At 36.6% G+C, this 26,088-nt stretch overlaps 1 protein-coding gene across 2 annotated transcripts in view; it reads right to left on the reverse strand.

Annotated features, from left to right (window-relative positions):
* The window catches only part of LOC588717 (E3 ubiquitin-protein ligase HERC2), an 86,778-nt gene extending 61,788 nt beyond the window's left edge, over window positions 1-24,990 (reverse strand). For both annotated transcript variants that reach the window (XM_030980291.1, XM_030980290.1), the window contains exons 1-21: window positions 24,794-24,990; window positions 23,159-23,395; window positions 21,411-21,528; window positions 17,391-17,582; window positions 16,416-16,641; window positions 15,329-15,589; window positions 14,445-14,736; window positions 13,865-14,029; window positions 12,117-12,326; window positions 10,864-11,015; window positions 10,270-10,427; window positions 9,258-9,371; window positions 8,629-8,800; window positions 7,647-7,929; window positions 6,622-6,822; window positions 5,625-5,853; window positions 4,245-4,599; window positions 3,522-3,715; window positions 2,448-2,603; window positions 1,645-1,839; window positions 838-1,023 (exon numbers count right to left, since the gene is read on the reverse strand). In XM_030980291.1, the coding sequence (XP_030836151.1) occupies window positions 838-1,023; window positions 1,645-1,839; window positions 2,448-2,603; window positions 3,522-3,715; window positions 4,245-4,599; window positions 5,625-5,853; window positions 6,622-6,822; window positions 7,647-7,929; window positions 8,629-8,800; window positions 9,258-9,371; window positions 10,270-10,427; window positions 10,864-11,015; window positions 12,117-12,326; window positions 13,865-14,029; window positions 14,445-14,736; window positions 15,329-15,589; window positions 16,416-16,641; window positions 17,391-17,582; window positions 21,411-21,528; window positions 23,159-23,278 (3,979 nt within the window). In that variant the 5' untranslated portion in view covers window positions 23,279-23,395; window positions 24,794-24,990. The remainder of the gene's footprint in view (window positions 1-837; window positions 1,024-1,644; window positions 1,840-2,447; window positions 2,604-3,521; window positions 3,716-4,244; window positions 4,600-5,624; window positions 5,854-6,621; window positions 6,823-7,646; window positions 7,930-8,628; window positions 8,801-9,257; window positions 9,372-10,269; window positions 10,428-10,863; window positions 11,016-12,116; window positions 12,327-13,864; window positions 14,030-14,444; window positions 14,737-15,328; window positions 15,590-16,415; window positions 16,642-17,390; window positions 17,583-21,410; window positions 21,529-23,158; window positions 23,396-24,793) is intronic.
* Window positions 24,991-26,088: the final 1,098 nt, after the last annotated feature.

The raw sequence follows: 26,088 nt of genomic DNA on the forward strand, positions 1-26,088 counted from the left end.
GATTTAACATGACCATTTATGACAAGAAATTAGTTGTTGATTGGATTGAGAAGTGATCGTGGTCAATTGAAGGTATAATTTGTATAGTTGGTAGCTGAATAAGTGGACAATACAGGTCTGTTTATGTCAAGGTATTGTTCCTCAAGAACGAAGAGTGTATGAGGTGGTTGATATAATTGACAGATATGTTATATATTTAGACAAGTTAGGTCTACTGATATTGAACATTATGTGGTGTAGATTTCATATATAACAAAAGCCAGATCTTCTTATATAAAATGATTCAATACCTGCGACAACAGGGTGAACATATTTGACTAGACAAGGTTGGTTTATTTTGCTGGGACCAAGTGTATGGAAAGTCATCAAAAGAGGGCATTTTTTTCTTCTAACTGTCTTCTTTTTCGATAGAAACTGGTACTCTACTTTGCTTTACAATAAAGCTTGATCATGATTACGAGTATCATAAATGGCATGTGTTAAGGTTTCTTTATTTGAGTGTACCATGTGACAATCATCACCATATTCATCATCATCATCATCATCACCTCTATTCATCTATTTTATGCATTCTGTGCACTGTCGAGATTCAATTTTTAATGCCAGTTTTCAAGTTTATATGTCAGTTTTGTTATTGCCATTATTGCTATTATTATTATTGTTGTATTTTCATCGTATCCTCGAATGTATTTATATATTGTTTATGTATCTCACTTGCCAGTGGAGGACAAATTTCTGTATCTTTTAAATCAGACAATAAATTATCTTAAATCTTGAATCTTGAATCACCATCACCCTCATCATCACCCTCATCACTACCATCATCACCATACCTACCTGCATACTGCTGTAGGGTGTCACTGCCACAAGGAGCTGCTTCATGGAAGTCTTTCAAGTCATACACCTTGCTATCGATCACAACCCACAGACCACCGTCCTTGTTATGGTTCTCAAGGTCTGCCTTCCGAATCATAGGAAGCTCATCAGGGGAGTTGGGCTCTGATGGTAGACTCACTGGGGTTCCTGAAAGAAAGAAGCATTTAGTCAAACACTTTATTGAACTATATACATGTACAAGTTTACCTATTTCAGGGTTATCATTTGTTACTGACCTGCCATTATCTTATGAACAGGAAAGATAGAAAAACTGATGGTAAAAATCCACTTACTTAAATTTGGGATTTACAATCAAACCTGCTTTAGTGACCATCTGTCTACAAGGACCACATTTTTTGTTTCCCTTGAAAATGGTTTCTCATTGAAACATGTACTAAAGGAACCTGTCTGCAAAGACTACTTTTTGTGTTTCTCTTGGGCGGTCGCTGTAGACAGGTTCGACTGTACATAAAATCACAATTTTAAATAAATGATGATACTGATCATTTAAAAAGTGGTGCATCCATTATGCAAATGCTCAATGCATTGAAGTATAGTTCAGGAAAATATTCAGGAAAGCATTGCATGCTATATATAAATATTGCACATCAGTAAGTTTTAAAAGGAGGGGAAAATTTGAAATTCTGAATTCTTGAGAATACTTGTATATTTGCTTGTAGGTAATCTATTCTCCTGGATACAATGTAGTATTGGGGACACCAATCAGCGTATTTCAGAGAATGTACAGAGAACAGTGAGTATACATACTAGCAGAAGCAGAGAGGCCAGGCCAGGCAAGATCATCGGAGTCCTCCTTCTCGAGGGCTGGAGCCAAGCGATTGAAGGAGTCTAGGGTATCCAGGAGACCAGAGAGAACAGTAACTGCTCCACATCGCTGGATGATCAGAGGACACTTGGTCTGGAGAAGCACTAAGCACGTCACCAACTCAGGAAGCAATACACCTGTAAACAGACGTATTAACATGCTGGCATTTGAATCTCTTGAAGACTTTCAATTAGTTTATGGACCTCTCAATATTCTATGGCAAAGTAAAACATGGGTTTAAAGGGATACAATGTTAATTCTGAGATGCACGGCCCTACGTGTTATCAGTGTCTGTGATATGGTGTTATATTGAAGCCCTAAAAAAATTGCGCTTCAAAATTATCAAGAAGTGCCTCAAAAAATGAAAAACCTTTGAGTGACCGGTTTTACCATACTCGTTTTTTCCCAATAGACAATAGTTTTATGAAAACCGTTTGACAAACGCAAAATTTGATTTCGATTTTCAATCATAAATATCTTGATAATCAGACAGGTGATGGCTTGTAAAATTCATGGGGTTCCTGATTGACCTAAAGGTTTATAATTATCATTCCAGCATGAGCTAAATCAATGATTTTTTTAAAAGGATCTAAGACAAAATTACCGGATCCCTTTAATAAGTGGTTAAGAATGGCTCTGGAACTATCAATGGAGCATGTGTTGTACCGGTATGTATAATCCATGAGGTCTTTCAAGGACTCTGAAGTCATATGAAAACCATTCCATTAAAACATTTCTACGTTACCTGATAAGTCTGACTGTATGATGTCTGCTACTGAAGCAAACTGTTTAGGAGATCTTCCAGCTAGGTTGGTAGCTGTAGGCATGATGTCTTTGATGTGTGTTATCAGAAGTGTGATGTATTTCTTCAGCAAGGATCCAGCACCTAGTAGCTCAGCATCTGTTCATCAATTACAAAATATACAGGAGACTTTGAAATAAAATGCGAAACATTCAAAGTTAAGATTATATCTATTATTGAGCTTTTTAAAATTCAATATTTTTATGAAGAAGTGCATCCTAGAATGCTCTCAAACTCATATCTAAATCTGTACACTAGAAATATTTTTTTCTCTCCTAAGAACAGTACTATAGTCCCATATACACATTGCAGTGTATGTGATATGTCATCAATTCTATATAATTCTGCTTGTCCAAACAACCCCTTTATAGAAGCACTGTACACGATAACTATTCTGAATTAACTATATGGCTCCTCTCTGCTCTGGTATTAAATGGTTACCAGGTTTGATAGAAACATCATTGTGGTTGGATTAGTATGTGTGCATTTGTAAATAGCCACCTGACTGGAATGCCCAAAGAGGAGTGGAGAGTGTGCGTTGTAATTATACTTGAATCCAGTGACTGGGGTAATAATACTATAAGCACTTTGGAAAATTACATTGAAACTACATAAGAAACAGCGCTATTGTAATAATTATTACTGTTTATAAGATGATGATGATGTGGATCCTAATCAAATGATTGGTTGAAAGCGTACACGTGACCAGGCATTAATTTTGCCTAACGCGTAATTTTGAATAATGACCGGTCATTATCCAGTTCTAATGACCGGTCATTATCCAGTTCTAATGACTGGTCATTAGTAAAATTGTGTAGAAAAAATAAAACATAATCTTATAAAACAAATAATATACAACATTTTGTTCGGGCATTAGTAAAATTACCCACACTCAGTACCTTCAAAACAGTCCAAACACCCTCGGCTACAGCCTTGGGCTATTAGACTGTTCCAAAGGTACCTCGTGTGGGTAATTCTTACTAATGCCCTCACTGATATGTATTATTACTGTCTTACCTATTCCTTGAGCACAAGCCTTTTGTTTCTCTTCTTCATACGGGAAGAGTGTGTGGACCAGGAGACGCTGGAACTTGAGAAGGAGCTCCACGGATGTGGATTTGACTCCAGATGATTTATCAGGATGAGGCTCCATCTTGTTGAATTCAGCCGATAGCTCCTGCAGTTTGGACAGAGTCAATGAGGATGCATTCCTAGAAAGGAAATTAGAGGAGGATTCTAAAAGTAAGGTCTTGGTTTATCTCATTCTTTGGATAAATGCCCAGTTGCATTCCTAATCTTGTGAACATTTGTAAATAGAATTGTGTATCTAAGCTTCCATTTAATGGACCATTTGTAATAAAGTCCTTTGTATATGAATATTATATGTTCATTAATATAGCAGTTTTGGGCACAAATTTTCTTAGCTTATAAAAATATTGGAGAATAGAATATGGCTCATACAGCTCTTAAATAACCAACTACTAAAGAAGACTGGAAGCTGATAGATTGCAACTTCTTTCAAAATGAACAGTCGGTAGAGCAGTGCTCTCGTAATCCGGTGACCCGGGTTCGAAACCAAGTCGATGAGCTAGTGCCCTTTGGTAAGACATTAATCCTCATTACCAGGTCCCTCGGAGAGGAACTAAAGCCGTCGGCCGTCTGGTTGCTTACTAACAAGCATTTATGTTTTCTTAGCAGTCAGGTAAAATAACCACCACCACCACCACTACTACAACATACCTCAATAGCTGCTGGACTAATTGGAGTAATGGGATACTCATGCAGATACTCTCATCATCACTAGCTGCCACGGCAACCATCTTCCTCTTAAAATGTCTCCTCCTCCCTTCTAGTGGCACCTGATCTGCTGCATCCCTGGTAGCGTCAGGACCAAGATGTGTTCCTTCCTCTTCCTCCGTCTCAGCTTCACTACCAGGGTCTGCGATGTCCTTCTCTCTCTGACTCTCCATCTGTCTGATCTCAGCTCTGATAGCAGCATGCAGGGCAGACTCTAGACCACCATCGGCCATCAGACTTCCAACCAGCAGGTCCATCATGAAGCGACGACCCGGTGTCATGGAAATCGTTTCTGTCCCTGTATTACATAAAAGCATAATTTCTTAATAGTAACAATTGGTAAAGATAAACTTCTGAAAAATATAGAAAATAAATTCTCACAGAATCCAACAAAACTTACTTGTTCAAGATTACAAATAACTGACATGTGCCAAACAATTTTGGTAGAATAACTGACCCGGTGTCATGGAAATCGTTTCTGTCCCTGTATTACATACAAGCATAGTTTCTTAATGGTAACAATTGGTAAAGATAAACTTCTGAAAAATATAGAAAATATATTCTCACAGAATCCAACAAAACTTACTTGTTCAAGATTACAAATAAATGACATGTGCCAAACAATTTTGGTAGAAAATGTATATTGGCTGAGTATGAGCATAGAAAGATAAGGAAATCCGGGTAAATAGGCCAGACACCATGTGCTTAACACAGGTCACTATGTGCAAATGGGAGTTGTGGTTTTTATCGAAAAATGACGCCCAGTAAGTTTTTTGTGCGTTTGTTTTTATTTCACTGGTTCAACCAGTCTACTGCAGAATAAACAATCCAGAATAAATCTAAGCAATTTTCTCTCAAAATATGATTCCCATAACAGAGCTCAAGATAAGCTTTAACCATATAACGGAGAACAATGGTCAGTAATGGCTTTAGAAGTGCTTGGTTTCATTACAGATAGTTTGACTCTGGAGTTATATCCATCCACAATTATGATCATCACAATCATACTTGATGCTACAGCTTCTAGAAAAGAGGTATAAACAGAATGAAGAATTACCTGTGTGAAGTTTATACCTAAAATCACAGAATATAAGCTTTTATCTAGCAGTTTCATTTCTCAATCACAGTACAGAGAATAGATACCTGGTATAGGATTTACACTATGTAAAGCTCTGAGCACTGAAAATGACTGCCATAACAAAGCCGGAGTGATGATTTCCAATGGACATCATGACTAACGGTTTATAAGTGATATGAGTTACGAAAAGTACAATATTATCCAATATTATCCAATATTATCCAATATTATTCAATGAAACATACCTCCACTAGGCAGCAGAGCAGACAGTGCCTTTGCCCTTTCCTCAGCGGTAGGAAGCAGCATGGACCAGCCTGTCTGTAGTGTGGCTTGTGCAGCATTCTGGACCGTGGTGATGATACCAGCTTTACTAGCTAGCTCAACGATCCTCTGCTTCAGGTTAGATAGGAGAGGACTCTTAGGACCAAGTCCTAGACGTTCATGGTCCTGGCTCTGACTTATGGCTACATGAAGCTGCAGAAAGAAAATTTAGTTTGATTCAATTTCATATTCTATTCTATGACATTTTTAAAACACATACATGCACTTGTATACAACAATTTTATTCTTTTATTTAAACATATTTGTGGCTTACACCCAGTAAATAAGATCGATTGATCGATCTGTATTGAAAAACAAGTCACAGAAATCTTGGAACCAGCTGGACTTGAACCTGCATCTACTGCTTGCCGGGCAAAATTTTATTCTTGATCTATCATTTTTGGTCTTGACCAAGAGACCTACATGTTATGCTGAATGTATGTACTGAGTAGTTTCCTTCCTAATCTTGGCCTTTGGACTCTGGGTCTCAACTCAACAATGACATATACGCATCACAATCTCAAGGTGACATCTACACAACACATTCCGGTCCCTAAACTATCCACCTGTTCACCTGTTTGATTGTATCTGATCATCTACTACCAAAATTCATGTCACATATATACCGTACAAAGAATTAGATACAATTGACATTTAATTTGGTGAAAGGAACTAACAAAAAAGAATGGTGCTAATCAAGGCTAGTTCCATCAACACATTGCATAATTACTTGACATTGAAAGACTGTATGTTTAATATTTTATAGCTTATATCAATATTCACAATCTTTACACATAAGTGTTACATTTAAAGTTTGTGAACAGTGATATCAATAGTTCAGCAATCAATGGTTCAGCTGTCAATTCACAACAGTTAAATACGATTGACAAATATATATGTGTTCACACTCTACTTGTTTACCTGAAGACGTAGCAGATTTAGAGCAGCTACCACCATGCATTCTTTCTCCTGAGGAGGGGGCCAATCTCCTGACCCTTCTATGCCCTCACACACCCTCTGTAGGAGCAGGTCTAGCTTCTCAAAGGTGGTCCTAGTCACATCTACACTGAATGGTACATGCAGACCTACTGACCAGTGGGCACTTGATGTCCAAGCAAAGGTCTGTCAAGATGACAACAAAGATAGAAATATTATTATTACTGCTTAATTAATATGTGTTATATATGTGGCATTTACCAGGGCCCTGTCTTACAAAGAGTTGATATCAATCGTAACTTAATTGCGATTGATATCAATCGTAACTATGTACATAAGAGATAGGAGACTGCAAACTTGCGATTGATTGGAGGACTTACGATTGATTTGGATCGATCGTAACTCTTTGTAAGACGGGGCCCATAATTAAATGATAGCATGATGAGAGGAATACATATATTACAATCACAAATGTACACTTCAGATTAATAAATGACTATAGTCCTTTGAAGAATACTCAGTTTAAAATAACATCTTGGAACAATGTCTTTTAAATGATCGATACAAGTGCCTCATTTCAGCAAAATTGTTTTATTTATTTATTTATTTATTTATTTATTTATTTATTTATTTATTTATTTATTTATTTATTTATTTATTTATTTATTAATTTATTTATTTATTTATTTATTTATTTATTTATTTATTTATTTTGGTTTAAAAAGACATATAAATATACATGATTCAAAGGTCCAAGGACCAAAACTGATCATGTTTACAATTTATACAATACAGTTATAAATACGGTAAAAATACAATAGTGAGCCAAACGAACAGGTATGACAAGTACAATATGGTAATAAAGATGACAAAAATAATACATTTCCATCAATACAATACCAAAATAAACTAAGAGAAAGTAGTGGTCAGATCGTCAAATTACTAAACTGATATGAGGTAATGGTAGCAGACGGGTACAGATGTTTTTTGAAAGATTATACTGAACATACTTGAGCAACTCCACACGCCAAGCCACAGAGCTTCTTTCCTTCCATGCACTCGATGAGAGTAGGCTCTCCCTTGTTAGATTTCAATGCTGCTTCACCAAGCCCTAGCTGGCCTTGGTCGTTGCGCCCCCAGCAGAAGAACTCTCCAGACTCTGCAATGGCCACTGTGTGGCATCCAGAGGATTGGATGTCAACAATCTTCTTTCCTCGCAGAGCTTCGATCATCTTGGGGAATCTCTGGTGTTCCTCTGATCCATGACCGAGTCTGTGACCATCACCTTTACCCCTAGAAAGTCAGACAAAAGAACGAAAAATATTTCATTACATGTCAATCATTTTCTTTCCTCTGAGGGCTTCACTCATCTTGGAGAGTCTCTGGTTTTTTACTGAACCATGACCTAGTGTTAGACCATTGCCTCCCGTCCTCTCCCCCTCTCTTCCTCCGTCCCTCTCCCCTACTTTCCTCACTCCCTCTCCCTCTATCTCTCTTTCTGTCTGTTTCTCTCTCTCTCTCTCTCTCTCTCTCTCTCTCTCTCTCCCTACCTCAATCCCTCTCTCACTCATCTTGGAGAGTCTCTGGTTTTTATTGAACCATGACCTAGTCTCTGACCATTGCCCTTGCCCCTTTGATATAAAGAGACAGAAGAGAAAGTGTGGGGATTAGAAATCAGTGTTGAAAGAAATATGTTCCCCTTTATACTTTAATCACTACAGCTGAAAATTGATGCAATTCAAGCAAACTCCACTGCAGTATTCTGTAACATAGTTAATCGTCCTTGTACCTACATGTACCAGGGACTTTTTAAAACTTTGGAAAATAAAGATTTAGTTCATGACTTCCCACTGTGTATAACTCATCTATATCTCTCTCCTTCTCCCCTTCCCCTCCCCTCTATCCCTCTATCTCTCTTTCTCTCTTTCAGCCCGTTTCCTTCTCTCCCTCCCTCACTCTCTGTATACCTCTCTCTTCTACACATTGACTTACCATGTATAGACTGTTCCAGTCTTGGTGAGTATGACTGAGAATTGATTTCCACAGCAGGCTTTGACAGCATGTTGTCCCTGAAGCTTATCAACCAACTTTGGAAGCTTACATCCATCACTACCACCCCGTCCTAGCTTGCCATAGTCACCATTTCCAAAAGAGAACAGTAAACCTAGAGAACAAATAACAAGATTAGATTAAAATATGATTACAACTTTGACTGGTGAAAAGATTATTTTTCAATACTTTGGCCCTAATTAGTAGCTCAAATTTAAAAAGTGAATTGCTTTGTTTTCCCCTTTTTGTAATGTTCTTCTCACTAGTAACTCTGTTCTTGAAGAGATGATAAAATATTGTTGTAGTGAGAATTTGTTGACAAAAAAATATGCTAAATAAATATTTTTAAAAAATGCATGAGATATTTGTAATATATTTAGATTTTGATGTAATATTTGAGTTACATTTTGATTCATTATGCATGATTTATGGTCATACGTTTTAGTCATGCATATTTTGATTGTTTATTGTGTTGTACAATGACTTTGTAAATTGAGCAATTTCAGCTTCCCAGCTGCATGTTCTTTTATTGCAATAAACCAAACCAAATCAAATCAAATCAAATATCTTACCTGTATCTGTAACAGCTAAAGTCTGACCATCGTTACTTCCAAGAGCAATGTGAACAAACTTCTGTTCCTTCAACCCACTGACTAGCTTGGGAGTGAGCTGATCATCACTGTTACCTGAAATCATAAAACAAAGTAAAGCCTCGGTCACAAATGCCATTACGAACGGCTACGAACGCCGTACGAACGATTTTCAGACAATGGAAATTTGGGGAGACAATGGAAAAACGGAGATTCGTACGAAATTATCGTTCGTACGAACTTTTGTGACCGTAGCATTAGGCATTGTATGAAAATAAGCAGTGTGAAAAGTTCTCTGTTTATTCAGCTTTGGGGTAAGCTCATCACCATTATTACCTATAAGTCATAAAAATGGAAAAGTTTTGAGAACATGACTCATAACAATATTGACAATTTATAAATGTAAAGCTTCCTGGGAGAAATTTCAATAGTTTGAACATATTTGTGGCTTACACCCAGTAAATAAAATTGATTGATTTTTCAATTACAGATCGATCAATCGATCTTATTTACTGGGTGTAAGCCACAAATATGTTCAAACTATTGAAATTTCTCCCAGGAAGCATTACATTTATAAAAGTTATTGTCCTATGGCAGACTAATGAATATTAATAAGTCAGAATGAATCAGGAGAGCTTGGGTGTTTGTTTCTAGTTCATCGTGACTGTGCCATGGACCAGTGATGGCCTGGTGGTAGAGTCGCTGCCCGGCAAGCAGTAGATGACAGGTTCAAATCCCGCTGGTTCCAATATTTTTCTGACTTATTTTTCAATTACAGATCGATCAATCGATCTTATTTACTGGGTGTAAGCCACAAATATGTTCAAACTAATATTGACAATGATTGCTACCTCAAATAAAGAATTCAATATTTTTTTTCTTTCTTGATTTCTCAGAAAGATGGCACTTATATGATCCAAAATTGTTTACAATCTAATAAATGCTTAAGAACCGTAGACAACACATCATGATACTTCTAGTAAGAGACTAATACCATGTCCTAGTCTTCCATAGATGCCTCTGCCCCATGTATACACCTCTCCATTAGATGTCAATGCAGCGCTGTAGGAGCTTCCACAGGATATCTGGATGACATGCTGACCAGTGCTCTGGGATGGCAGACCTTGTACAAGAGTTGGATCTTCTCTGGCACTGCAAAATAAAACAATTTTAGGAAATTTGAATCAGAAAATGAGGAAAAATCTACCAAGATGGTCTTCTCAAACATAGAAATGTTTCTGTAACTAGAAAACGCTGCAAAATGACAAGACCACAAGATGGATGAAACAATTGTATGATACGTGCTGCAGCAACTACTGCTCATTGGTCAATTTCTAACACTATTCTAATTCCTATCTTCAATCCTAAACCTAACACAATATCTTACCTCTAGTCTAACAATCAAACTAACCGAAAACCCAAATGCAACCAGAGCCCTAACTCTGTCCTTGACAAACAAAGCCTAAAAGAAATGGCACCAGAGCAAACCAGACCGCTTAAACCTGACTACAAGTTGTTGAGTAAAATTACAAAGGCATATAAAATAAGAGTATTCATAGTAGAGCAACATAGAAATTAGCATAATTACCTTGTGTTACCAAGACCAAGTCTGCCTCCTTCACCATTGCCCCACGCATAGACTTCCCAGTCGGCTGTTAGAGCAAGGTAATGCTTGCCTTCAGGATGAGCTGCAATCTGGATCACATCCTTGTTGGATAAACCATCTACAAGATGAAATCCCTGTAAGAATAGAATAAAGATTAGATAGTAACACATACAGTAGGGGTAGATTAGTCTGTTTACTGGTCAGCGACTTGGTTTACCTTTACAATAAACCCAGTTTTTGTCTTCAATGGTAAAGTTAAATGACTGTCCTTAGATCATCTAAGATGTAATGATCACATCTGCTTGTTACATGTCTGTAAAATTCCAATTAAAAACATATACAAATGTTTAAAGTCCAGATTTTATGCAAAGAACACCATTAATGGTATTCATACAGCAAGTGTCCTATAACTTCAGATACTGGAGAATTGGATCAGTATATAAGATGCAAATGTGATTATTATATTTAACAAAAAAACATATATTTTCATTTTACTAGATCAAAATCAAATAAAGTGGTATAGGTATGACACATTTCATAAATAAGTCAATTTATCAATTTTGATGCATCTTCTTAACATTGTTGAAGCACTGTAGATGGAAATTATCGCAATATTATTAATCAATTACTGCTCAATAAAGTTTCACCCTTTCCTTTGTTAGGCAATGTGATTCTGTATGCAGATAGAGTTTGCCGTGTCTCATCAACATAATGAAAATATCTCTCAGAATAAGACACCTGGACAACACCAAACTAACTCACTCTCTTAAAGCGGGACTGCACTACTTGTAGCTACTTGCGCCCTCTATACAGCCAACAATGCCTAAGCGGTACCTGTTGATCCCCCATGGTCCCCTTTTTATTATGTTAATCGAGAGCTGATTTGATGAGATAACCACCTGCCAGTGACCATGCAGGGAGGTCTAATCCCTCCTGGCCAAACTAGCGCAGACAGTGTTGGCTCAGTCAGTAGAGCATCCGCCTCACATCCGGGAGGTCGTGGGTTTGAACCCCGGCCGCAATACCAAAATCTGTTAAAAGACGGGAGTTGCTGCTACCTTGTTTGGCGTTCAACAATAAGGGATAGAGCAACGTCGATCTGGCGCTGCTCAGTGGCCGCCGGGCTCATGATCAATTGGGCTAAAAGACTTTCTATTTTCGGTTTTACTTCATAAAATTTGGAGTGGACTTTAAACGATTATTATTATTATTTAACCAATCAAGCATTCTCTTACCGGTGGTTCATTGTTGAAGTACTGTAAGTAAACCTTGCTGGTTCTGGTCAGGACAATGAGACACCTCTCAGAGCAAGCCATCTGCACGACACCAAACTCACTTAGTGATTCCAGCATACAGGGGCTAGCACAGGTAGGGTTACTACCTGTCGTCTTGAATGGGAGTAGACCCCAACCCCAAACCTCTTGGCCTTGAGGAATCAGAGGACCCTACACAAATTAAAATAAAAGTATAGGGCAAAGGAAGGTCACAAACATTTCAAATTGCTAAGTGTCATGTTGGAGTTGCTGAACAGTCATTTGCAAGATACTAAGTACATGTAGACCTTGTTAGATCGGTCAATTGATATCCAATAAAGTCTACTACTTCTAGGTCAACAATCTGTATAACTAAATTGACAAACTTTACAAAAGTTACCATATTATTATCAAACTGTAATTCTAGCTTCTGGTTCTGCCATTATGTTGGTGACATGACCCTAAATAAACACAAAAAGTCATAATTAGAAGCAACCATCACAGCATGAGGTAAAGCATCATCTAATGTTTCAAAGGTCTCTCATCCCTGCTCAATTCCATCTTGTATATTGATTATTATTACCCGTATCAGACATCTGAGCTGGTCATTTACAAAACCGTATTGCCCTAGTTTTCTAGGGACCGGAGGGGTATATTCTTTGTATTTTCCTTGGTCTCCCTGCGCGTATTGACTTTGCGTTTAGAGACGAGTGAAAATATACCTTGGTATTTTCCACGGTCTCGCATCCGGGCATCTTGTATTGACCGCGTCGCATTTTCATTGCGCATCTAATGCGTACGAGAACCTGCATACTTTGCGCGCACTCTATTGTGACGTAATAATCACACCAAATACACACTGTTTGCAGTGTATCGAAAATTTTGTCAAGCACTGGATGCACAGTGTTGGTTTGACAAAGTTTGTTCAGTTCTTGAGATTGTCATGGTGGATTTCTGTATTTGCTCTAGATGTCTGATTTGGATAACAATAAGAATATTGACTGGCTTTACTTTCGGGGGATATCAGAAATATTGACCGCGCTAAGACCATATTGCCCTCGTCTTTCGACTCGGGGCAATATGATCTGAGCTTGGTCAATATTTCTGATATACCCCTCAAGGCCAGTCAATATTATATAATTATAATCTATATAAGGCTTCCAAGTGGTAGAATAATTCAGTGTATTCAATATCTTCAGCGCAGTACCCGGATGACTGTCCAATATTGTTTTCGTATTGCTCAGTCATCCGGGAACTTCAGCTATTGATATTGATATCATACCGATGTCACACCAAAAAAAAGCCATATTTGCCGAGGTAAGTCAAAGTTTGTTATTCGCTAGTCAGACTAATATATGTAGATAATAATAATATTGTATGGCTTTGTTTCCGAGTGATACAAGAATATATTTCTCTCACTAAGAGAATCTTAGACTCTTTTTTGTCTTGTCCAATATTGTCATAGCACAAGCAATATTTTCTTGTATCACCCTCAAAGCCATCCAATATTATATAACTATTCCAACTTCTATTGAGTTGATTGCTTGTAGACTGAGCAGGGAAAAAATTATTTATTTTTCGGGTCTACTTTTCAAGCTTGCTTGCATAAAAATAACACTCTAAAATTTGTTTTGCATTGAACTCTATACAAATTTACGGGGGCTCCTTTCTGATTTTCGGGGGCAAATTCGCCCTGAGCCCCCGTGTATTTTTTTCACTGACTGACTGACCTTCTGAGTGAGTGGAGGAGGCATGTATGGAGCAGCTAGTCTGTCCAGGTGAGACATGATGATGACTGCTGCCTGCTGGAAGTCAATGGATGCATCCTCATCATCAGGGATCTCAAGATAACGCAGAAAACACTCTGTGGGACTGGGGCTCATACCCACTGGAACCTAGGACACAAACAGGGAGAGAACGGGAGAGAGAAAGAGTGAGAGTAAGATAGATGGAAAATAAAATGAATTAGAAAGAAAGATAGATGATAAGAAAAGAGTAAAACAACTTCAAATGACAGTCTAAAAACTATAACTCTAACCTAATAAGAAAATACTGAAACCAGGTGAACATGCTTATTGTCCTACAATGCAAAGCATTCCTTACACTTAACACGTACATGGGTAAGCTGTAGACTATTTTCCCACCAAAGCATCATTTCTATACAATTTTTTTTTTTTTTATAATTAAAAAAACCCCAAAGAACAGTAGCTTTTAGTCCGCAGTGTCTCAAATCATCACCTATTGGTAACTTTTCCTTCTTACAAAGCATTCTCGAACGGAAAGAAAAATGTTTACTACAAGCAGTCTTACCTCTGCGTTTCCACTGACAGCCTCTATGAGGAACCTTCCCTTTGGACTTGGTACATTCTCAAACCTCTTGAGAAGGGGTACCATAGGTGCAGTAGTACCCTGGGGACTGTTCCTGTTGTCAGGTTCCTGGCGTCCTTTGTCCCATAGCTGTAGCAGGAGCAGTGTGGCGTCCAGGAGATGGCCTAGGGTGCCACGTTGGACAGCAAGCTCAAGGAGAAGGGCAAGGGCACTGTGTTGGTCTGCTACAGGGATGGTGTCCACTCCCTTGGCACTGGCACAGGCATTCAGGTCACTGAACAATAATCCAATAGTAAAATGAATTTGCTCAATCAATTCTTTGTAGGTTAACACTTACTTGAATCAATTAATTACCACAATTAAAGTTGTGGGTTAGACCAGTGAATATTGATACCCTCCAAAAAAAAAATATATATATATATATATATATATATATATATGAATTATGCTACAATGTTAATTCAATTCATATTCATATTTATTTCATTTCCAACAGAAAGGTAAACAAAGATATTACATTTTATTTCATACATAATTCATTTTTTCAAGAAACTATACAAATAAACTTTACACATAATAAAATTATTACAAGAAATTCTTAATTTCTGAGGAAATGGGGGGGGGGGGGGTCCACTAAAAAGCAGTGCTTGTAGTTTGTGGATCCCCCACATTAACATTTTTATTTCTGTTGATTGTATTTGATTGTTTGATTTGTTCAAAAACATATATTTAACAATAAATTCATTTGTTTTTATATTATTAAAAAATCCATCCAAACAACAATAATTGGCTTGACCTAGCACTTGCCTGAAACAGTTCACTTTGTAAACCAGCCTCCTAATGGTAACAAAGTTCAATCAACTCACCCTACAACAACTGATTTGAGGAAGTTAGTTGCTTTCTCTACTACCTCCACCCATACACTAGACATAGATGATTCATCAAATAGAGTAGCCTCTGGAAGAGACTGAAGAGCTTCTAAAGCATCACGTAAGAGCTCTGAACACAGGTCTGAATCCTCTCCTGATCTCCATGCACGACGTAGGAAGGCAAAGGCAAAGGACAGAGCTGTCCTAGCACCAACCCTTGCTAGAGAGGCAGTAGCTCGTTCCTTAAGTTTCTTCACACTGTTGAGATGAGAAAGGTCACATTGATTTCAATGTCATTTAAACTAAGCTAAGACTTGGATTTAGCTGACACTGTTTAACATACCCTTACTATTATATGTTCCTATTACCTTAGGCTTAATGCAGGAACCATTTGATTTCCAAGACAATTAATTAATTATTACTACAAAAACATTTTCCATCTAACAATATCTACATAGTTCAGGATGTGTAGGATGATTTTGAAATAGGTCAAGATACTAGTCGCTTCTACCAGTTTTGCTCAATAGCAATACTACCCGGTCCGTTCTGTTTGAGAGCAGTACCACCATGCATGAATATGACTTGTTCTTTCCAGTTCTGCTAATCAATGTCTCCTACTCAGGATACTAGTTATTCCTACCAGTTCTCCTCGATGGGCAGCGACATCAGGTCAGGATACTGGTTGCTCCTACCAAACTGTTCCATAAAAAGCGATCCTTGGTCCCGAATGCGACTGCACGTCATAGTTGTACCAGTTTTGCTTATCTATGCCTCCTCTTTCCTTTTCGTTCCCATATGACAGTGAGTAAGTTTAAAAACACAAAACTTACAATTTTAACAACCGTAACCGCAGGCTTCCTTAGGATTTGGAAACATCTGCTGGTGTTGTATGTTTGTTTGTTTGTTGTTGTTTTCTTGTCACTGTCACTGTTGCCATTGAATTTGAATTTGAATTTTATTAGTAAACTTAATTCATATACATGAACATTTTGTTTCACAATACATAAATAAAAAAAATATATAAATAAGATAATTATAATTGATAATTGGATGTAAAATGTACAGATTTCTTTGTAGACATTACCTCTTTGTTTGTTGGACCTCCTTGGTTGTTTCTTCCTGTGTCTTGCCACCAATGATTGTTGCCTTCTGTTCAGGACTCTGTCTTGCTAGAGCTAAGAAGTACCTCTCTATGATGACCAGTCTCTGACGTAGTCTTACAGATGATAGAGTGGACAGAGCAGCCTGTGCTAGCAGGTCTCTCTGCTCACTGATCAGAGATGTCAAACAGCTACGCAATTCACTTACATCTGCATGCCAAAATAATGTACAATTATACATGCAAATCATCTACCAATCACCACCTAAAAGATTTCATGTATTGTATTTAATACACTTCATTGATGTACATCAATATTATGTTTATAAACATATAAATATGAGAGTTCAAAATAATAAGAGTGACTTGGATATGTTACACATAAAGATTCGCAAATAAGGTATTACAATAACAAATTACAAAACAATTTTTGCAAACTATTGATTTTAAACTGTGAGGGTCTTAAATGGAAACTATTTTTCACAGACAAGTGGACTTCTAAAGTTATAATACAAGTGATTGTTATATGAATGAGTAGTGTCTTCTTCCTGTATAATAGAAGATGTGTATTCAAAAGCTTGAGAGTACTTTAATATGTACATGTATATATGGATAAATATAAAATGCGATGAAAACTACACTACTCAAGGAAGACAAGAAAAGCTGTCTTTATAGACAGAAATCTTTATGTACAGGTTCATTTTGTGTAGTACCTACAGTGTATTTACTTGAGAAAATACTGATCATGGGAAATAAAATGTGGTGCTTGTAAGAGGGAGGTCTACATGTATCTATACAGATGATTGCTAAAGCAGGTTTGATTGCATAATTTACAGTGCAACTATCATTAGTGCATACAGTGTTCATACCTGGCTGTGTCCCCTATGTCCAAGACTCAATAAAGCTGATTTGACTGTATAATTACAGTGGAACTATCACTACTGCATACAGTGTTCCTACCTGGCTGTGTCCCCCATGTCCAAGACTCAATAAAGCTGGTAGAGTGAAGGGTATCCTTGGCTTCTGAGTGTTTCTCTTCTTCATCAAGCTTCTGACAAGAGGAACAGTTGCACCCCTTGGTTGGCCCACATCGTCCCTCACAACAGGTGCATGTCAGCACCCTACGGCCACAGTAGTACTTCCCTGTCTCCCCTAAAACGCATATCAAAACAAAACACACAAAGTTTGAAAATTGGGAACTGTAGGAGCATCCACCAGAAAAGACAGCAAGGAGCTTAATGTCATTGTCACGAGATGGTTATACACATCACTATGAACTATACATATTACACAGTATGTGCATCATTATCATGTACATGTATGTACATTGAAACTCATTATCTAGCTATCAAGGAAAAGAGAGAAAGAACATGTGCCCCAGTACACTTACTATACTGTATATTGTATTCATCTTCACTTCTGGACCCTCATCTTACAAACCGTTGCGATTGATTCAAAGTTTTCAAACTAATCTGAAACCTTAAACTCCCAAATGTTCTCATTCCCATAAGGTTGAATACAAGGAGCACCTGGTTCCAGTGGGTAATGCGTTATACTAACTGCACCTCTTCACCAAAAGAGTTTCATCATGCATCATCATCATGAGCTAAAGTCTGCATTTTCCCTCTTACAATGTATAAGGGGTTACATGTACTGACTTTCGTGTCATGATCACACTCCCTCCCTCTACTTCTTCTTCTTGTCTCAAGCATCCTCTTCATTTAGACCAACCCGACTCATTTAGACCAAAATTCCTCTCAGCATTTACTCTAACTACGTGTATTTAATCACTAGATCAATAATAATAATAATAATATGTTCCTTTGTATAGCGCCCTTACATAATTGGTTTCACAGCTGTAAATCAAGGTTATTACAATATAAAAACTGTGATTCAGTGATATTATAGTGTATTAATGTAATCCACCTTCATGTTTAAGGGCCTATCTATTGCATTCTCCTGATACACTGTTCCTATGTTATACATATAGGTTTCTACATGTACTTTGATCATCACTGTATCATACTGTAGCTGTGTTTGTATACACATTTATTGTATTCACCCTCAATGTCAGATAACACAGATATTGATAATAAATTCTACATATATTAGATACTGTAGTGTAGATTAAGAAGTACATTTAATGGCCATGAGCAAAGGAAGATTAGAAAATCTAGCTTGCAATTCTTTCTAATAAAACATGTTTGTCTCATGTGCTACATGCAGGTGCGTACGCAGGGGAGAGGGGTTGTTTTGGGGGTTAACCCCCCCCCCCCCCCACTGAACGAAATAGCGGTCGGCGTGATTTTCACATTTTCAAACACCCCCTTGAAAAAAATCCTGCGTACGCCACTGGCTACATGTATAGTTTTAATGCTTTTAAATACAGTGCAAATACGTTTTTTGTATGCTTGCTAGTTTTAAAAAAAAATTATTTTCTCATATACATGTAAGACATTTCCTTACAGTCTCTTTAGAATTTGGAATCTACTCAGTGGTATGAATAGACCTAGCCTACATGTACACTGTAATGTCCATTCGTACACACACTGCACATAACTGACATACTACAATAGGGGCCTACTACAATTCCTTTGTATGAAATCATTTAGTGTTTAAAGGTAAAGACCAGTTATGGTCATGCGATTGTATTGTGAAAGAAACGTTGTGGAATCGATCAGAAAAGGTTGATCATCTAGCATCTAGCATCTGCAAGGTTCTGGAATCATCAAAATGATAAGAAATTTGGCCCATTCTTCGCAAAGTTACAAGCACTATACAAAGAAAGATGTATATGGGACTACCCTATATCTCTCACAGACCATGAGAGAAACAAATTTACCAAATATATGAATTAGTAGGCGGTTTCCCGGGAAATTTTTTTATCATCATGTATTAGTCAAAATATATTCTTTCACATGATTGGTAATGAGAGCTTCCATTTCATTTTTTTTAAATTGGGGCGTTTCCAATACTGGTCTTTACCTTTAATGCAGTATGATTGGTTCAGAACACCCTTTTCAGGGGGGGGGGATTAAAAATGAAATAAATGACACCTAATAATATTGCACCTCTCTGTATAAAACAAGAACGTCACACTTCACATATAGTCAATGAGCACTCCAGAATGCATTATTCAGGGCTGCTTAGAAATAGCTTCTGACTCATTTCAAGTCATGCAGGCCTACATACATGTACATGTAGGTAGGCATATATACACAATCAATGAAGAATCTATATATACTGTATCTGCTTTTTGTTTGTTTGTTTGTTTGTTTGTTTTGTTTGTTTGTTTCCTTCTTCTGATTTCTCGTATGGGCCAACAATTTATTGTGCAAGGAGTGCAAGAATACCAAAATCAGAGAATTGAAAATACACTGTATGCACATTATCTTTACAAATTATGTACATGTACTGTACATGTACATCTGTTATACTATTTTAACATTTACAATGTACAAAGTACAGCTTTAATAAACAGAAAGATCAATACAACAATGTACATGTATGTACACCTGTACATGTACAAACCTGATAAAAAATGAGAATTAATGGCACTTCTTTTTTTGTGACCATGGAGGTTGTATACAAGTGCGTGTACATTCAGAAATACACTATTGTACATGTATCGTGCAGAGTGTTCTATCGGGCTGAAAGGATTTGGTGAAAGGGCTCCAGAGAATCCTAATTGAAACCATTTGTCTTTACCAAACACAATTGCCAAAATTAGCTTCAAGAGGAAATTGATGATAAAGTCCTACTCCCCAAATGAGGAGGTTGCTATAATCATACCCATCAAAACTAAAACTGATTAGGAACCAATCAAAATGCACAAGAGAGCAAATAATAAAAGTATGTACTACCTGTACGAATGTAAAATTTTGATTTTAAATTAAGTCTCAGGAAAGGACACAGTAAAATACAACATTTATTCAGAGAGCAAAGGCCATTGACAAGCATTTCTCTTCATTGACAAGCACACAGTGAAAAAAAATACAGGGGGCTCGGGGCAAATCAGCCCCAGAAATGCCCAAAAGAGTCCCCAAAAGTCATAAAAGAGCCCCCAAAAATTTGCATAGAGTTCAATGCAAAACAACTTAAAGAGCGTTATTTTCATGCAAGCAAGGTTGAAAAGTAGCCACCCAAATTTGTTAAATAATTTTTTCCCTGACCTGGACAAGCACATATTTACATGTGTACAAAACCTTGGCTAAAAGAAATATTTACATACATGTAGATGTATGAATTCCCCTAGATGACCATGAATACATGTCCTCTCAATAGTGTCTGTATTTGCAGACTAATATCTGGGAACCCCCAAATTTGCGCTGTGTTGCTCTTATTGGAAAGAGCTTTGACCTTCCTGACATATGTATACACAATGTGCATTGATCGAGACATATAAATACACTATAGAAACATCAATTACAATATTGCTCAATATCTGTTGCCAATGTTCAACTACCAATGCAATATTACAACATACATGGGTGACACGCACTGTGTATGTCCTAATTATATTCTGTGATGTACATGTATATATGTACATGCATTGTCATTCTTGATACATGTTTAACATACATGTACATGTATCAAGAATGTGTATTTTACATAGTATTCCCATGTACATTAATCTACTATTAACACTTCCATCCAACTTTATTCATGTATTCTATTTTCTTGGAAGAATCGTTTTCTAATAATCTCTGTAATCTATTTCACCTTGGTCATTTTAAGCTACTAGCACAAAGGTTTGTACGAATCTCCATGTTTTTCCATTGTCTTTCCAAATTTCTATTGTCTGAAAATCGTTCATACGGCGTTCTAGCAATTCGTAATGGCATTTGTGACCGAGGCTTAAGATGAAGACTTTAGAATAGAAATTGATGAAGTTAATTGATATGTTGGATTCATCAATAATGGAGTTTAATTTGACAAGACCTTCAAAAGGCATGAGGAAAATGAAGATATATATCTCACCTTTTCTGGCAGGAAAGCCAGCGGAGTTGATGATACTGTCAGACAATCCCACAGTCACTTCACCTTCTCTCACTAACTCATTCCATAGGTGACTCAATGATACATTACCAAAAGCTCCCTAGAATAGAAGAAATGTAATACAGCGAAATAGAATTCATTACTAAATGATTATTACTACAAAATACAAATCATGATGACGACTAAATAAAAAATAATAAAGATTTTAAAAAGAAAATATATAATAATATACAAATTATAATAACAATTACAATGAAAAATAATAATAATAATGATAATAATACAAATAATAATAATAATAATAACTATACAATAATAATGACAGGTAGAAGAAGAAGAAGAAGAAGAAGAAGAAGAAGAAGAAGAAGAAGAAGAAGAACCCTAGTTCAGTACATATTGGAGCCCATATTGTGACATTTTAGCTTTATACATGAAAATGATAACAGAAAGCTACCTGTACATGTGTAAACCAGCATGCCTGCTGAATATGAATGGTGCACATGTAGCGATCAAAAATTGTACTGGCTGTCATTTTCTCCCTTTTTGTTTGGGGGGGGGGGGGTAAATTATATCCTGATTGTGTTTTCCTTGTGTATATACAGCATGTTTCTTATTCATAAGAAGAATTTCCCTTTCTATCATAATCCTATGAATCTACCCTTCACTTCCTCCTGACCTCCTGATGTCTGCCCACATAGAGCTATAATTAGAAGACTTACAGTATTAAGGGCTCTGAAAGACAAGTATTAATCACTCAGTCATCAACTTCAAATAGGTAGAAAAGTGAGCTAAAATAAAGGTCATTCTTTACATGTACATTTTATTTTAAAGAGTATACAGTTCAATAGTGTCTGATTTACAAAGCAGCTTATTAATTAGTTACTAACATTAGGGTTATTTCTCTGTTCCCATTTTTCCTTTTTTTTTTATTTCCTTCTTTCTTTCTTTCTCCCCCCCCCCCCCCCCCCCCCCCCCCCTCAGTTCAACAATGCAAACAAAAAGAACATGTTCATGTAATTCAATACACTATACAGTTCTCTACCTACATGTATGAATAGGAAAAATATGGGAATACCCAATGAGCAAAGTACAAGTACACTGTATACATGTTGATGTACATGTATGTGTGTCGCATTTGCACAAATATTAACATGTACACTTGTATGTAAATTTACAAGAAACAAAATTTATAAAATAATGTCAAAATTGCATGAGTGCATGACATCTAATGGAAAAGTAGTCTATATTGACATGTGTTTGTGCTATTGAGGTGGATGCTGTATGTTTGTTCAAAAATTCAGATGGGCTGTTCTCAGGAAAGTATCTGGTGGTCTTAGGTGAAAATTAGGAGGTTTGTATAGTTGTGTGCATAAATGAAAATGCTAACAAAAACTTAAGGAAATTATGAAAGTAAATGCTTGATTCAAACACACACTAAGAAGGTTGAATTTATGAGATATTTAAGAGCAAGCACCATGAGTACTCAGCAGGAGCGAATACGAGTGCTATAAAAGAAGCCCTCATTTATATCATCATCAGCGTCATCATCAATATCGTTATCGTTATCATCATCCTCATCATCATCATCATCATCATCGTCATCATCATCGTCATCATCATTGTCATCTTCATCATCAGGCCTACATAAGGATATTATTGTCTAAACTTTGTAAGGTAAAAATGGGTGTAAAAATGGTTCTTTAAAGGGAATCAATCTGTATTGAAATTACCTGAATATCAATTTTGAGCCACTTGGAGTCAAGACGAGGCTGAGTTCTTAAACGGATGCCATGACGATTCATCTTCAGATCATTGGCCCGCCCTGTTTTCTCTTTCTGTTTCTCCTTCATTGCATTGGGAATGCCTCTGTTCTAGTACTATCTAGTCCAGTTCATGGTACAATGAAAGGAGATTGCACTCCTTCACTAGTAGTTCTCCAATGTGTAAGTTGTTCAGCTTGGAGCAGTCTGAAGGAGATAATAACAGATAACGAGAAGGGTGTCATATAGTAGCAATTGTACACTAGATCATTCATACCACATTCAGATCTTTAATTAATTTCATGTAGGCTAATTTCATGTATAGTTTTTGTATATAAAAAAGAATGAAATATGATATATTCTTATATTGTTTCCTTGCTTGGACCATAAGAAACATCATTTGATATTTCATCCTAATTGAATTTTACTGTAAACATCTAAAAGGGATACTAGGCCATGGTTATACACTGCCAGCCCCTTCCACCCTCACAACTCCATGCACAACACTCTCAGGACTTTGCTTGGAGATCCGAGATACAAAGATTTGGAAGCATGTCACAGACACACAATCCTCAACTAGTTGTAGAGCACATTTTGACATTTTGACATTTTGGTTTAATTTTTGACCGATTTCAAAGTGCTTTGTATTCTGACTAGAAAGAAGAGTCCACTAGACCAGTGAGATCCAAAGCCAGTTTGCAAGGTTCGTCGGATGAGGGAAGGGGTGATTAAAAACGCATTTTAGGTTTTGTTTACCTCCCTCTTCATGCACGGGTACGGATGTAAATTAAGGCTAGGTGATATCAATATCATACTTCATATCATCACCCACTACCCAGCCACAAGGCTACATCAGAAAGCCAAAAAATCACACTGTCTGCACTCTGCAGATCAATGCTGTAATTTATTTAGTTTACATACGGTTTGTAGTTAGTGAATCATCTACATTGCGAGTCTAGATATATGTCATGACATTAACATTTAGAAATTGATGTGAAATTGCCCTTTATTTTACTGGAAAAATCTAGATCTAACAAAGTAACATTGTTGTTAGATTTAACATCACCATGTCCCTGCATGTGCGTGGCTTATGAATATATTTATAATGCTTAACAAAATTCAATTTTTACAAATGACACGGTGCACGCATTCATTTTTTTTTAACATGTAGATCTAGGGTCTATAAATGTCTCAGACTCGAGTCAAACAATTTAGCCTACAGTAAGTCACATTATCACTATCACTAAGTATCATTTGTCTTGGATGTTAATGACATGACTGTTGGCGTTATGATCATGTTGTTAATAATCAACTTAAAATAATTTGTCTAAAAAAAACTAAGAGTGAGAATTCAAATTCAGAATCAAGGTAAACTATACCCTCCAAAAATACATAAAACACTGAATTAATATTCTATTATTATTCTTCAGCAGCTACCAGAGTAGAGTACTGCTATAAATGGTAGTACTACACTAGGTCTAATACTAATTAGTAGTGAATTTATGTATAGCATTACGATTTCCCAGGCAATGTTCCAATTCCCATCATGCATTCATTCAACAATCAACATGATCAACATGATCGTAAAACTAGTTAAAATCTTACCTGGTTTGACGATTCCTTGAGACAGCAGACCCTCGTAATTTAGATCGAGTATGAATGCCGTTTAACGTCTAAATCCCAGATATCGTGGATCATGTGTTGACTTTGAAGGAAAATCTGGATCCAAACAAACACGAAATCCATGAAAATCCCCTAATTTCGACAGCATTTGGCAATTTGCATTGAATGTGTGTGTAGGCGCTAGCTTAGCCTATAACGTAAATAATATACGGCGTCTACTGTATTACTTGCAAAGTTCTAGTGCCCTCTACGGCCATTCTCGAAACGAGACGCACAGCACAGACCCACTGAACTCTCGTGCTCTAACACTACATAATATTAGTTATGGTTCAATGGCACCAATTATAGTTCATAGTTCATAGTTCATTTTATATATTTTATCACAAACATTTGTAAATAGAATTTCAAATAAAGTAACTGGAACAGCAGATTATCAATATAACAAACATAATTTGAAGTGCAATAGCGAATGTTCAACATAGGCATACAACTCTTGTTATTAACTAAAGAAATTCTATAAAAAGTTATGTAAGATCATAATGTTCTGTACATCAAAGAAAGAGGAGACCTTATAGAAGCTGCTCTCGTTAGAGCAAGGTCCCCAAACAGAATATAGTACCTGAATGCTTTAATTACTTTGAAGAAAAATTAATAACTAAACTACCTTAAAGGTAATACAAAGTTTTGGTATAGGGTCATGAATTTGGTTCAAATGAACACATTGGAAGCATATGCGATCCTACAATATTCAGTGATCGTTGTCGCGGTTGAAATCGAGTCTAAAGTTATGATTATCTAACGCTTGAGCTACTTTATCAACCTGTCCAAACACTTGTAATAAGAGTAGGGGAAACTTAATAGCATTATCAGTCGCTAATATCCTGTTGGGTGTCAATATTCTCTAGCTATTTATAATATATATTACTCCATATCACTTCTTTTCAACGTCAACATAAAAGTTTATACTTTGAAACATCGATCCATGCATATTGTAAGTGCAATAAAGTAACAACCCCGTTATTTCCCTATAATTATGATAAAGTATGGAGCTAGATACAAATAAGTTTAAAGGTATAGACCAGTTCTGGTCATGCGATTGCATTGTGAAAGAAACTTTGTGGAATCGATCAGAAAATGTTGATTATCTATAAGCATTGGTGTGTACTGCAAGGTTCTGGAATCATCAAAATGATAAGAAATTTGGCCCATAAGGCAGTCTTGATAAGTTACAAGCACTGTATAAAGTTGTATATGGGACTACCCTATATCTATTCAGT

The sequence above is a fragment of the Strongylocentrotus purpuratus genome, unplaced genomic scaffold (assembly GCF_000002235.5).
Source record: "Strongylocentrotus purpuratus isolate Spur 01 unplaced genomic scaffold, Spur_5.0 spur5_scaffold_11, whole genome shotgun sequence".
Taxonomy (NCBI): domain Eukaryota; kingdom Metazoa; phylum Echinodermata; class Echinoidea; order Camarodonta; family Strongylocentrotidae; genus Strongylocentrotus; species Strongylocentrotus purpuratus.